General features: G+C 40.6%; 1 protein-coding gene across 2 annotated transcripts in view; it reads left to right on the top strand.

The window, feature by feature from the left end:
• SMG1 (SMG1 nonsense mediated mRNA decay associated PI3K related kinase) overlaps nt 1–15,041 on the top strand; it is a 101,000-nt gene that overhangs the window by 20,353 nt on the left and 65,606 nt on the right. For both annotated transcript variants that reach the window (XM_014610734.3, XM_014610733.3), the window contains exons 3-6: nt 176–331; nt 5,408–5,544; nt 10,913–10,971; nt 13,325–13,538. In XM_014610734.3, coding sequence (XP_014466220.1) covers nt 176–331; nt 5,408–5,544; nt 10,913–10,971; nt 13,325–13,538 — 566 coding nt within the window. The remainder of the gene's footprint in view (nt 1–175; nt 332–5,407; nt 5,545–10,912; nt 10,972–13,324; nt 13,539–15,041) is intronic.

The following is a 15,041-nucleotide window of genomic DNA, read 5'->3' as shown; positions in this document are numbered from 1 at the left end:
AACATGAGCTATTTGCAAGTCACCATTTAGCATAAAGACAAGTACATGATTAAAATAATTCAAAGATGATAAATTTAATAATTAAGAACAAAACTAAAAGACTTCCTAACATAGATACGGCAAAATGATAAATAGGCATCAGCATATTTTGATTTTCAAATCAATGTTTCAACAGGTGGCTACAATGTCAATGGAGGATCTGGGGAAAATACTTATGGTCGGAAGTCGTTGGGGCAAGAGCTGAGAGTTAACAATGTGACCAATCCTGATTTTACCAGTGTTCAGCATGGGAATCGTGCTTTAGCCACAAAAGACATGAGGAAATCACAGGGTAAGAAAGTTGTTTTTCAAAAATACCCATTAATTTTCAGCAATCTCTGTCATGTTTAGTGAGTAAAAGATAAAAAGATTTTCTTTTTTCCTCTTCCCCCCCCCCTTTTTTATGAGTAAGCAATATGTATTGGTTGTTACAATTGAACTGCAAATCTTTAAATATGTGTTGGCTGCAAGTGGAAAACATCCTCTTTTAGAAACAACTATTTTGATTACTAATACTATGCTGGTACTATTACTACGGACAGGCCTGTACGTGAAGTTACTTTGGAATAGCTATTCCTTAATTTACTTCAAAAGGCAAGAAGGACGAGGTGTACCTACAGTGGAAAAGGGCGGTCTAAACTATTCTCAAACCTATTTAAAGGACTTTTCTGGTCATAAATAAAAGAACAGAAGTCCTTTAATCATGATAAAGGTGGTTTTGTTTTTTTTAATTAATTTTTAAAAGAACTGTGGTGGAAAGTAGAACTTTTGGAATTGGACAGATAAAGAGATCTCGGAAAAAGAACTGTGCCTGTTTAATCTGAAATTAGATTTGAAAGAGTAAGTGGAGCTATACAGAAGTAGAATATAAATTTAAGTGCAATTGCTGTCTTAAGCAAAAATTAATTTTCAAATGTAGACTATCTTAAAATATTTGCATTCCTTAGTGCCCGTTTTGGCTTCTAACCATTTCATTTGATGTGAATTTCAGAAACATAATTTCTTAGAGGCTCACTTGTGACCTGTACGGTTCAGCCCAGGTACCACAGAAAATTGCCACGCCGTGGAGCACAGTTTTATATTTATTCTGTTCTCTTCTTTCCTCCAGAGATGACCATAGAATTGATTTTTTTTTTTGCTGCATTTCCTATGAGTCCATGCAATGCACCTGTGCTCCAGTTTCCTATCTTTGGAGCTTAATGATGTATGGAGCATTGGCAGGCAACCTTCAGAGTGCAGCTGCTAGCTCAGCTCAACAGCTAGAGGGTAAAATGGAGTTTCACAGATCTGAGTGGTCAACTCTATAGCAAGGGTTTCTAGTTCTTACTGTAGGGGTGGGCAAAATATGGCCCACAGGTCAGATCTGGCCCGCCAAGGGACTTTGTTTAACCTGCAGTGGGTTTCTCAGTCTCACCTGGCCCGTGGTACGTGTGTGTGTGTGTGTGTGTGTGTGTGTGTGTGTGTGTGTGTGTGTGTGTGTGTGAGAGAGAGAGAGACAGGACCGGGGCAGTATGGTGGCTGGACTCAACTTTCCAGTGTCTCCGCCACTGTCAAACTTTGCCCCACTGTCCAAGCATGCCAGCCCATCTGCCCTGTATCCACCACAGGGGGCACTGGACAGAGCATCTAGGCAGCCAGGTTCTTCATGGAGACTGGCCTGAGACCCCTGTGGGCAGGCCATGCTTGGCTGATGAATGGGGTGGGATGGCAGGTGCTGGTTCTCTGGGCAGGGAACGGATCACGGCTCTGCTCCAGGCCCTGGCCCCGTGCTGTCGTCTCCTTGTGATCCCGGCTCCACCCACCTATCCTGTTCCCAGAAGCCACGCCCCACCTGCCTGCAACCTCATGCCATCTGCCTGGCCAAGCACGCCCATGCCCTGCCCGCAAGAGTCTCAGGCAGGTCTTCATGGAGGTCCTGCCCCACCACGCAGCCGTACCTAGTCCATAACCGCTTACCACAGTTCCTTAAGCCCAAATAATTGCTCACCAGCCCAAATAATTGCCCACCATCTTAGTGACTCAGAGACTTCATATCTTCTGGCTGTAATATCTCCTGCTGTGACCTAGGTTCCTTCAATGTTCCTCACAGAATATGTGGTCTTTCCCACTTCTTAAGAGCATGGTTTGTAAATAACCAAGAGAAAAGGAAAATCCTGTGCAGCTTCAAAGGAAGACATAACTACAAATCTTTGTGCATTTTGCTTAATTAATGTTTTGTGAGGCCATCCTGGTCAGGAACAGAATGCATGTTAGACCCCTGCAATATTGGAGAAATTGGAGCAAAACAGGAGTGGTAGTCTTTTTGGAGGAAATGGCCATTCTGTAGCCAGTCAAAACAAAGCGATCTCCATTGTTCTTTGACTCTGAATCCATTAGAAGAAAATATGAAGCAGTATCCACATGACTCTGACTAAGGCATCTCTTGTTCACAGTCTTAGTTTTTCTTCAGAATCGGGACCATGCTGGAGATCAGAAGGGGAGGACGAACGGTCGTCTTTTTGTGCTGAGCTAAAAAGGGAACTAAGTTTTGCTTTTGCAGCAAACAGCTCTCTGGAAAATAATCTGGTTCTTCCATTCAGGAAGAACTTGCCCTTATAGGAGTTGCCCTATCAAGATTTTACTAAAATCTAGGAGGACTTCTTGTTGGTGGTATTCTTATGGGATATTCCAAGAGTATCTTATTGGTGTCTTTTCTGTTCGTTGGAAGATACCAATAAGATACTTGGGGAACATAATTTACAAAATTTTCAGTTCAAAATAAAAATGAAGGTTTAGCGTACTGGTAAGGCTCAAATACTATATTAATATCAATCAGAACCACTTAATAAGATTTTACAAATGCAAGGTTTTCACTAAGATGAGCTGGATGAAGATGGATCTTCTTGGAGAGCACATTTCTACTAATCATATCCTCATATTAACGAGATAAACACTTTCTTAAAATGCAGGTGTCAAGACACTTGGGTAAGCAGACTCCCAATTATTTGGTAGATTAGCAGTTTGGTTATCCAGTGTTGTTTTAATGCAATAGTGAAGGCATATGCTGAAAATTCATGTTATAATGTGACTTGTGGAAGTCTTGCTGCAAACTCACCTCCCCTATTCACTTCTGCATAAAGAGACCCAAGAGGGTTTATTTCCAAAGTGACTCAATATTTCATAATTCCACTGTCTTTTTGGCACTGCCAGTCAAACACTGTGCAAATCCTTCTTATCCAAAAAGAAATATGTGACCTATTTTAGGTACTGGTAGGGTAGTTATGAGTTCAGATCTTAAGGCTAGGGACAGATGTTACACATAAATGGGTATAAGTGATTGGAAACAGGTTCAAATTTGTAATGCAACAAAAGTTCAGTGCATATAAACCACTTTCAAAATGGCTGAAGCCAGTTTAAGATACACCTGAATGGATGTAGAATCAGACTTAACTGATTTAGGTTAAATCAGTTTATTGAACTTCTGTTCCAGATCTCCTCCAGATTAAAGCTAACCCACAGTCCCCCAACATCCCAGGTTGCTTTCTACCTCCTCTGCAACAACCCCCCCCCCCTCAGAAGGTGGGTGGGTAGCTTTGGACCAAGCTGCCTGCTTCAGGCAAGCAAAGAGGTGTGCTTTAGTACCCCCAAACTTCTGGCCTGGGCTACTGCAGGCATATGGCTGCATTTCTGGAATCAAAAGTGATTGTCTGTTCACTTGCTTATTGGCTCAATCTGTGCAGCTTAGACCAACCTGCAAAGACTGAATCCATTCAGCCTTGGGCTATTTGACTGTCTGTACTTAGCATGTAAATCAACCATTTTATTTAGGGTCTTTAAAAACAGAATTTTTGCTGAGGTTTTATGCTGTATGTATGCATAAGTAATAGCTTCTGTCCAAAAAATTGTATCCTAATTAGACAAAACAAAAAAGATCAGAAAAAGAACTGGGGTGAACTCTATTTTATAGATTACAAACTTGTTATTGTTCTTAATTATTAAAACAGTTAATCATTCCATTCCAAACCAGCTGCTAAAATTTGATTGGTAAGCTCTTTGCATCTTAATGTATTGCAGAATAGATAGGTTTTAGATACCTGAAAACTAGGGCTGTGTGAAGCTTTAGTCACTGACTTGGTTCGGCTTGATTCGGTGGGCGAATCTGAATTGAATCAGGAAACCTTTTAACCTCCTGAATTGAATTGGAACCCTCTGAATTGATTCAGAGAGATTCGTAAAGATTCGGCGATTCAGACATAGACACGGCTTTAAATGTTTTTTCTACATACCTCAAGGTACCAGGCAGCTTGTGAATGCTGCAATGGTGGGTGGATGGAGCGTCCCACAGGAGCGTGGGCTTCCCAGTGCGCTCAGCAGCAGACCTGGAAGTGGACTAGAAGCAGTTCCGGTCCACTTCCAGGTCCGCCGGGGAATGCGCTGAGGGCCTTACCCTTCACCCCCCCCACTCGGCAACTGTGCCTCTTGGGTCTGGGGAGGCACCCAGGGTCACCCTGCAGCCAAGCCAGAGGGGCACGGGGGAGCTCCCCAGCGTGCTCCCTGACAGACCTAGAAGTGGACCGGAAATAGTTCCGGTCTACTTCCAGGCTTACCACTGAGCATGTGGGGGGGGCCCCCCTGCGCTCCTGTGGGACACTTCATCTGCCCCAGCATTTCAGCATTCACAAGCTGCACCTGGTACCTCGAGGTATGTAGAAAATACATTTAAAGCTGTGTCTATGTCCAAATCGCTGATTCTCTGTATCAGCATCGAATCTTTAGACTTGGATTCGGCTGAATCGAATTGGGGACAGTCAATGAATTGAATCACTGTCCCTGATTCGGGTCGAATCGAATAGGGCCAGTTTCGCACATCCTTACTGAAAACTTCTTTAATTTAGTAGATAGACTCTCCCTTAACATCTAGCATCTGTATCCAAAGTGAAGATGTTTTATAGTAAAGGTATTTTATGTTGAAGAACTCTGTTTTCCTGTCCCTGCAGAAGGATCTTCCATTTACAAATCAGAACAGTTAACTTTTGTTTCTGTTGTTAACCCAGTATACATACAATTAAGTTTATTTCAGCCTTGGGAGTTAAATTGGCGGGCTGTTCAATGGCAGGTTTAATCTAATGCTTTAATCCAATGTTCAGCTTCAAAGCAACAAGAATGTGAAAGATCCATTATAGGATCCACTGGAAGAGAAGAAACTGTCAGTTAGTTTAACCCATTTTCCTATTTAGATTGTTTTGAGTTATGGGTTAATTTTGAAATAAAAATTGCTTGTGTTTTTCCCCCAAGAAAAAGCTGTGCTTTTAAATGTAACTATACATTTGAAATTAGTTTTCTTTATGAAACCAAAAATGCATATGTAGATGATAAACTTATTTTTCAGAGCGATCGTTGTCTTATTCTGACGAGTCTCGACTGTCAAATCTTCTTCGGAGGATTACTCGGGAAGACGACAGAGACCGAAGACTGGCTACTGTAAAGCAATTGAAAGAATTCATTCAGCAACCAGAAAACAAACTGGTTAGTGATGTTATGTTGTCTCTTGATGCTGAAATGTGTGCCTATGTATTTGTTTGTTTGTTTTTTTTAATCTGTTCTTTTTGAAAAGGTTTGACTATTGAGATTGTGGGTAGGCAAAATTTCCTAGTTGATTCTTCCTATGGGAATTATTTCTAGGTCATGGTTTTTGTGGCATTTAGGAAATGATTTATTGTTTGATTTACTTAAGACATTTGCCTCAAAGCAGAATCACTGAATGCCCAAACTCTGGATATAAATGTGATATTGATTGTGCAGTAGACAGTTTACTTTTTCTCTTGACTGCTCCCAGAAATATCTTCTAGGTATACTTAAGTGCAGTTTTTACTTGAATTTAAACTGTCCTGTTGCTCAAATTGGCTATATTTTCAACTGTATCTTTAATCTATACGGACTGCATAGCCATAGCATGGACCAGGTCTTTCAAGTTGCCTAGAAAAAGCTGAACTGTAGATGGGGGGAGTACTGCCTATAAAGAGCACCATGCAGGGATCCAGAAGCACCTTCCTTGACTGAATTTGTGAACCAGCTTGACACAAACGTTGTCTCCTTCAAGCTTCCAAGATGTCATGCACAAGGATCGTGAGCTAGAGTCATGTGAAATCTGTGCAGTGGATTTTTTTTTTTTTTTCAAAAGATGGGCATTTCCTCAACATCCGCCTCTTATTATTTTTTAGAGGAAAGGTGTAACCACAGAAGGACCTTCCCTTTCCCACTTCCACGGCTCACGGACAAGTTAACAATCTTATCACTAGTTTTGTAATCTCATTTGTACTTCATGAACCTATCCATCACTGGAAATAGATAGTTAATGACTTGTGCAGTCTCTGCTACAAACCAGGCTGAAAGCCAGATATACGGGGTGAGGTCATAAGAAAGTTCTAGATGGAAAGTTATTTTGCTGCAATGTCTTTAGTAACTTTGTCCAATTAGGAAAGAAGGTTATAGCAAGGTATATTTGATTCTGTCTGCAGCTGACTAACTTTACTCTTAACCCTGGCTGTAGACTAATAGTATTTCAGTACCTCTCCTGCAGTTGTTAAATGGATGATGTCCCAGCAGTAGCCCAAGTTAAGGTCATGTTTGTGGTTATTTAGGTCAGCAGCCAGAACAGGCAGATTTCCAGTTTGCATGTGGGAAGTCGGAGCTCTGTCAGTACAACCAGTGTTTTAATCTGGAAAAAAAACCTGAGCTCTGATAGAGACGACACAGGAATACTGTTTGTCACAACAGGAATAATGTTTTCTGTAGAGTGTAGCCTGGATTCATCAGAATGACCACTGGTAAAAGCAGTTCTGGTTTGGGCTTCATGAATGTTGTGCCGGAAGCAGCAAATGTTTTGCTTCCACTGACTAACTGGTAGACACAATAATAACTCTACAGTTTCACTTTGCAGTTTATAAAGGTACAGCACTTGACCTCATGTGTGAGACTCAGCAAACTTGTAAATATTTACTTATTGGTGAGAGATTGAACCTTTGAGAGGGAAAGCATATAAAGAGGATATTTTGCAGTCCTCGGTCTCCATAGTAATCAATGCTCAAAAACAGCACCAGAAACAGTCTCATAAATATCTCCCTTTTAAAGTTAAAACCAAAATAGTAATGTGGGACACCCTCTTTAGTAAGGATGTCACAAATTAGCCCCACAACTTTTTCCCATGCAGATAAGGCCTAAATCAGTCGCACTTAAGCAGAAATCAAAAGTTTTGTAGATACTGTTGTTAAATATTTTTCTTGCAAAATAAATCATGTTTTATCTTGTTAGTCCTCTGAACTTCAGGTGTAAGTTTAGTTTGCTGAGCTTTTCTGGGCTATCTTATGGATACTTCATGTCATTAACCTTTTGAATAATGTGTACGTTTTTTCTAGATGTGTGAGAGGTTAACACTTCACCAGTATACCAATTTGAGGAGCATGGAATGGAAATTAAGAACAGTAGCTATGTAGTTTGCTAGCAGCACTGTCCGATTTTGGAGCTAAGGTTTAATAGTTTTAGAAAGATGAGGATCTCGTAAGGTCTTCGTACACAGAATATTGGTTCAAGCTCCCATTGGATATTAAAGAGTACTCCTGTACTTTTTTTCTAAAAGCTATGCTGCCTTAAAATCCTGAGAAAGTTGTGACGTATTCTGTTTCCATGTGTAATTTCCTAATGAGAAAATTCGGATAACAAACTGTCCTATAACAAGGACGGAGGCATAATAGAATAAAGTCAGTGTCTTCCGTCTCTCGCTTCAACCCAACCCAAGTTTCTTCTGTCATGCCATGCAAAGTTTACATTAACATGAAACTTTGAGAATATACTTGAGTGCAGTATTTCTCACAACATCCTGGCAGTGCCATTCTGATGCGTCCTTGCACCAGTCACAATCCTATGCGTCTAGCATCAAGAAACTCTTTCTTCTTGTAACTGGCTCGTGAGAGTCCTTTCAGTCCCTCTCCACAGTGTCAAACCATTAATATTTTAAAGGGAAATACTTTTTTCTTCTTCTTAGAGGCAGAATCTGTCTAAGCAATTTGAGGATGACTATGTGGTATTTTGAGGGAACAGATCACAGTAACTCTGGTCATTTTATGAAAGGGAATGGTACTGGTCAGAATGTAAGATTTTTTATTTTTTTTTTAAATGGCCCAAAAGCATGTTGGAAGGTAATCACTGAGTCTCAAAAAAAAAAAAAGAAAAAAGAAAAAGTGAGTCTGTATTAGGGGTGCACCAATAGAGATTTTGGTGACTGATACTGATAACTGATTTTTAAGGAGCATATCTGCCGATATGATCCAATTTCTGATATGGCTGCATGCAGCTGCTAAGTCTGTGGTAAAAGGGGGTGGGGGAGGGAAGGGGCTTGGGGGTGCAAAGATCAAGCCTCATGCAAAGATCAAGGTGAGGGAGGGAGTGAGGCTGGGGTAGGTGCTGCCCTGCTGGGGTGGAGCAGGTGCTGGACGGAGCTGTGGCTCGTCTAGGGGGTGTGGAGGGGGCGGCGCCCACCGCTTGTCCAGGAGGGGTGGGGGGGTGCCTCCAGATCTGCACTGGGCAGGCTGTGGCACTGCGCTTAGGGTGGGCAGCGGCAGTGTTTGGAGGTGGGCTATTGGGGGGGGCTGCAGCCAACCCAAATTTGGCCATAGCCACCCCCTCCCAGCACTGCTGTCGCCCACCTCGAGCACAGCGTGGTCCCCCAGCCCACAGCTGCAGCCTGCCTGGCCCACCCTGCACAGATCCAGGGGCACTTCTGGCACATCCCTCCTGGATAAGCAGCATGCCGCAGCAGCCCCCCTGTACCCCCCTGATGAGCCACAGCACAGTGCCTACCCCAGCCCTATTCCTTCCCCTCTCCCCTTTTACCACAACAGAGTTACCAGCTGTATGCTGCCAGGCTCTGCTTTCTGCCTGTGTGCTGTGCTGCGCCTGCGCATGCACACAGGCATTTATCAGCCAAATTATTGGCCACATCAGGCCGATTTCCAATATAGTAATTTTTCTTCATATCGGTGCCAATCCGATATTGGGCCGATCAGTGCACTTCTAATCTGTATTCTTTTTTTAAAAACCTGCCAGGAAGGTAGTTTTGCTAGATAATATCTAACAGTATTCTAGTTAGAGCACTTTTGTTTGCATCTTTGTTTGTACCAAAAATGTTTGGTGGTGTGTCACGCTGAAAACTTGTTGTGGTCAATATGGATGATTCCTGTTTTATTGCTATGTGGAAGGAATATCTATAGCAGGTTTGGCCTTTCAGCAGATCCTTCAAAATTTGGGCTTATCTATAGGAAAACCAAGTATTTGGGGTATGGATTAGGAAATGAGGAATTAGTCCCTTCATTGACAAAGTGAAGGCCTTGGTAGGATCCCCTGTACCTAAGACGAAAAGGCAACTAAAGTCAGTCTTGGGATTGGCAAGCTATTACTGGTACTGTATTCCACTGTTCTTGGCAGTTACAGCTCCACTAAGAGAGAAGCTGTGCAAGCCAGCACCCAGGGAAGTGGTGTGGTTCAGCATGTTCAGATGCCTTTTGAGAGATAAAATGAATACTATGCATTATTTCAGTGCTGTGCAATCTGGGTTTTAGTTGGAGGTTTGTTCTATAAACAGCAGCCTTGAAGTGAAGCCTTGGGACTGTTCTGTCTCCAGACTTTGAGGATGGAGAACACCCAATCTCATATATGAGTATAAAGCTCCTTCCCCAAGAACAATAATGCACAGTAAGAGGAGTGTCTTGCCATAAAGTGGGGGTTGAGACCCTCTGATATTATCTCTTTGGGTTCCCCTTTTTTCTGGTTACAGATTATGCCTCCTTAACAAGGTTAAATGTAATGCAAAAAGCCAATGCCAGACTGATGCAGAGGTACCTGGCATTACAACCCTACTCGTTTGACAACTGCCACCAGTCAGAAGCTGCATGTGCCATTGTGGACTTCTTGTGGGATGGAGTGGGGATTAGATATGGAAGAATGGGTTGCAGACTCCACTCTTGGGGAAGTGGCAGGGGGAAGATGTGTAATGGGGCGGTCTGTCCCTTTACGATGGAGTAGGCAGCCTCCTTGAGAGCCTAGCTGCAGTGCATGTGGGTCCAGAGAGAGTGTCCTGCTAGGAGCTATGGAAAGCTCCCAGGAGAGTAAGCAGGAGAGGGGAAAGCAAATGGTGAGTTCAGCTTCCTTCTGCCAGAAGAATCCAGGCTGCTGGGCCGAGAGCCAGAGCCAAAGGGTTCCTTGTCCAGGGCCTGAGAGGAGAAGAAGGGTTTCATTTTGTTTTCTATTTGTTTGCTTTTGTGTAATTTAAGGCAGGGCTGATTTATTTCAAGGACTAGCTGAGGAGCTGGTCAAGGGGCAGAGCCAGTCTGCAAGGGCCAGCAGGTGAACCAGACTGCTTTCATACATATGTTCCCAGCTTTTAAATTCAGTAGGCTTATAAATAGCCTTTTCTTACAGAAAAAGATATTGCTTAATCCATTTTAAAGTTAGGGCCATCTAAGGAAATGTATTTATTTATTTACCTGAGAGTTTTTAACTAATCAATGAATTGTTTTACTGATTATCTCTTATGCTTAGTACAGTAATGTGTGTGCTGTAGAAGACAATGTTGGAGAAAATGATGGAAGACAATGAGTGCGAACTGTTTAGCACAGTGCTTCATAGCAGTTTGCTAATATGCTTGACTAGTATGAAGCACAATCATGTAGCACAATATTGTATAGCTGCCAAATATAGTTTGTGCCTCTCTATAGTGGCCAGCAGAAGCAGCGTAGCATCCTGTTAGCAAACGTAGGTGCTAACAGTATTTTAATGCAAGTGTAGTTGGGATTGTATTGGCAATCGTGACGGTATTAAATATGTATTCTTTAACTTATAGGTTCTAGTTAAACAACTGGATAATATCCTGACTGCCATACATGATGTGCTTAATGAAAGGTAAGTTGAAATAAGATAGAAAAATTTAGTCCCTGAGACACTGTCAACTTCAGTTTTTCAAAGTGAACTACTTCCCAAACAACCATTTCCTGGTAGTGCGTTAAATGTTCTGTCTCGCTTTAAAATCATTAAAAAAGTAAGTTTTTTTTCTACCTCTGATTATAAGAATTAACAAGATCTACTTTTATAAAAATTTCTATTTGGTAGCATTTCATTGGCATGATAATATTGTAATAAGGTTGGATTAAAAAAAATGCTTCAGGCAGTTGAATGTCAAATCTCAGTGAGGCCTATCAAAAAATCCCACTGTATTGCTAAAGTATGAAAGTGACAGATGCCTTGGGTGTCTGTCAGAAGGGAAAAAAAATGGTTATCTTGGTATTTTGTTAACAATAATACAGATTTTCATGCAAAGACAAGACTTCTGTATTCCAGTTGTGCCCCTTTGACTAAACAGCTATACAAAGTCATTGACATACTTTTTTCATGTGCAGTGTAGGAAGTGTTAGTTAAAATAAGTTTTAGCATGAATATCCATTGGCAACTAGAAGTAGCCTCACTTTTTTTTTTTGTGGTGGTCATCACAACAAAGTGTTGCTTTGGGGGCTTACCAACATGGTATATCTTGCATATTGATAGTACTACTTCTAATCTGTCCGATCTGTCAAAGGTATTTTCATATAGCAATTCACTTCCATCATTCCTAATTTCTCCATGTATATTGGACTGACTAACATCTAGTAAAAGTCACCCATGACCCTATTCACAGTGGGTGTTTTAAATAAGCCTTCAGTTAACATCATGTTTCAAATGTGAGATCTTCCAGCAGACCACGTGAACATATTCCACAAAATCAAAACAACAGATGTTTAGTTGGCTTCTAACAAGATTGCAGACTTTCCTGTTTTATCCGTCTCTACCTTGCAGTTTTTCAACTTTTTGCCCCACAACTTTATATAGTAGTTCTTTGCACAGTTTCTGTAGACACCCTGATTCACATTTTACCTCTGTCACAAAGAAAGACAGCAGAACTGCAGAAAGGAAGTATATTTTTACTTGTTAAAATCTGAAGAATTAATTGAAATGATAGATTATTGATTTGAAGAATTTATGTAGCACTTGAAAGAAATATCTGTTTGTTGTGAGCATTGGGAAGTCCATATTTGCATTAGGTAGTATTCAAATATCTTTTTACAAGGGATATAAAACTTCAAGGTTTCTGGGTTTATGAAACAAGTATGTGCTGATTGTTGGGAAAAAAAAATTCTGTGACTAATTTATTCAGTCATTGGCCATGATGGATCATCCTTTGGGATACTTAACTGCTGTTAGAAGCAGAATACTGAAGTAAATGGAAGTACTGAAGTAAGTGGATTTATCCACTCTGGTAAATTCTCTGCTTGTAAAGAATTAAAATACTTTGTACCTTTTAGATGCAGCGCATTTAACTTCTATACAGTAGTTTCTGGATCAGTCACTTCTATTGTACTGTGCTTTTAGCTGTCAGAATTAATTAGCTGAACTCTATTAAGTTTTTTAATTTGCACATAAAGTACTGGAACTTCATTATCACCTCAAAGCAATAATTATTCCTTAGAAGGGTGAATAACGAAGAGTGAGATAGGAGAAACCCAAGATTTGTTCACCTGAGTATCTATATATATTAATGTACAGATTACAGAAAACAAGCTTGGTACCTGTGTACTATTATATGAAGTAAAATATATACTATTTATGGACATAATTTGAAATAAGTTATTGTCCGAAGGCCCCCCCCCCCCCCCCCCCCGACCAACAGGCAACATACATTCAAGGAAAAGCTAAATTTAAAACAATGGCCAGCTGTAAACTCTCATGCTTTTGTCAGAGAAAGCAACTTCCAGAACAGATCTCCCATTGAGGAGATGGAGCCACAGATGAGAGCGAGCTTGCTTTGCAAGGCATCTAGATGAGAACTGAAATCAATTAAGCCTGACGTATGTGGAGCATGTAGTAGGATTGTTTCAGATGACTAGACCCTGAAATATTTCTTGCTTGTGCCTGTACTTATATTCACTGATCTGTCTGAAAGGCATTATGTTTGTCTGGGACCCAAACTAAACTTATATATGGACCTGTTTAGTGAAAACCCATTTCAAATTTCTATGTAAACCTAGTGGCAGCTGTAGCTGTTTACTGGAGGAAATACAAAGGCTTCATGCATGTATGGGTTTCTGCTTTGGAAGCAAATTGCTCACACAAAACTTACACTGAATGTGTTCAGGATCTTTTCTGTTTTACTTCTTATTTGTTATTAAAAAGATCTAACTGGTCATCTCTGAAAGTGTAAATTTACTTCTTGTTATAAATACAGTAGCAAATTGCTTCAAGAACTGAGACAGGAAGGAGCTTGCTGTCTTGGCCTTCTTTGTGCTGCTTTGAGCTATGAAGCTGAGAAGATCTTTAAATGGATTTTTAGCAAATTTACCCCATCCACGAAAGATGAAGTTAAACTTCTTTATTTGTGTGCAACCTACAAAGCACTAGAGACTGTGGGAGAAAAGAAAGCCTTTTCATCTGTAATGCAGGTAAGAAGGAGAAGAGTTTAAATGGTGATTGTATTGTTATTCAGTATAGTGCTTAACTTGGCTTAACATTTGCTCATTTCACTGAAGAGATTAATGTGAGTAATCAAACAATATATTGGCACAACAGGCATATATTTTTAGAGCTGGTTTGGCATTTTTCACTGGATGCATGTTCCTCCAGAAGGGCTCATTTTTATCAGAATTGAGGTTTTGTGGGAATTTTTCAGTTTTTGTAGAACTTCCTTCGGGAGGGAGTTTAGAGCTCCAAAATGGAGTATGTGGTCCAAAGCAGCAATGTATCTAAACCAAACAAAAGCATTTGGCAGTAGGGTACTGCACTTGATTAGGATGTGGGAAACCCTGGTTCAAATCTCTCTGTCTAACCAGGGAGTCGTGGAAAAACTTAGGTCACTCCCCTGAGATGAATCGAGCAGGCTTTCTGAATATTTAAAAATACTTGTGATCAGTGAAGCTTATTTTTGATAACTCATTGGCCTCAGTGAGTACTTCCACATCTGAAATGTTCCATTCTGTTCTGGTGTGGCTGTCACGTTGGTATATTTACAACTATTCCATCGAATACCAGATTTTTTCTGGTATTCAGTGGGATATTCTCTCTACCTGATTTGGAAGTAAGAAACAAGTGCCTCTTTTTAGAGAACTAGAGATCAGAATTACTTTCCTAGAGCTGCAAGAAAGGTAACTTTGATTTAAAAAAGCAGTTTAGATGTGCACAGGAGCAAAGATTAGTGTTCATTTAAAAAAAAAAATATTAAGTAGTGATTTCTGAGTGACTTGTGAACTTTGAGGTCTGGCATCATAAAATGTAGAAATGTAAGCTTGCATTTTGAAATGTCTAGTCTTTTTCCCAGCAGAGCACTCAAAGTGTAAACCAGTTACAAGGGTGCCTTGATAATGGACAAGATAGCCACCAAAAATTTGAAATTAATCAGCTAAGCTATTTGTAAATTCCTTGGCTGCAAGTAGGAAATACCCTCCTCTTTTCCCATTACTCACTCTGAGTTGAAAACTTCTCTGGTTTACCCTAGGCCCCAGCCTACAGTAAACCAGTAGAGCGGCAGTTCTTGACCTTGAGGTCTTTTCAGGGATGCTTCAGGGTGTTGTGACATTTTAGCACTGCTAGGTATGCAAACATCATTCACAAGATAAACCCAGAACTTTCAAGTGGAAATCCAGAGTGTTAAAATCACTGATCTCTTGTGCTTTTTCTTAGCTTTTGGCAATGGAAGAATTGCTCTATTATCTTTCTGTAGTGAAAAATCAGGTTAAAGCTAGGAGTTGACATTTTCTGAGCAGTGCCTTGAGTCTGAAAAGATTGAGAATCACTGCACTAAATTTTTGGTATGTAGTATTCAAACTAGCCTTTTACAAGAATGTTAGCAACAATCAGATATTTTGAGGACATGTCCTTAGTGTTTGGGAAAGGCAAAGCCGCTCTATAGGAGAAACCATAAATGCTTGTAGCCCGGGTTCAACGTTGGG

The sequence above is a fragment of the Alligator mississippiensis genome, chromosome 13 (assembly GCF_030867095.1).
Source record: "Alligator mississippiensis isolate rAllMis1 chromosome 13, rAllMis1, whole genome shotgun sequence".
NCBI lineage: Eukaryota > Metazoa > Chordata > Crocodylia > Alligatoridae > Alligator > Alligator mississippiensis.
The sequence above is the reverse complement of the archived record's forward strand: the minus strand, read 5'-3'. Positions and strand labels throughout refer to the sequence as shown.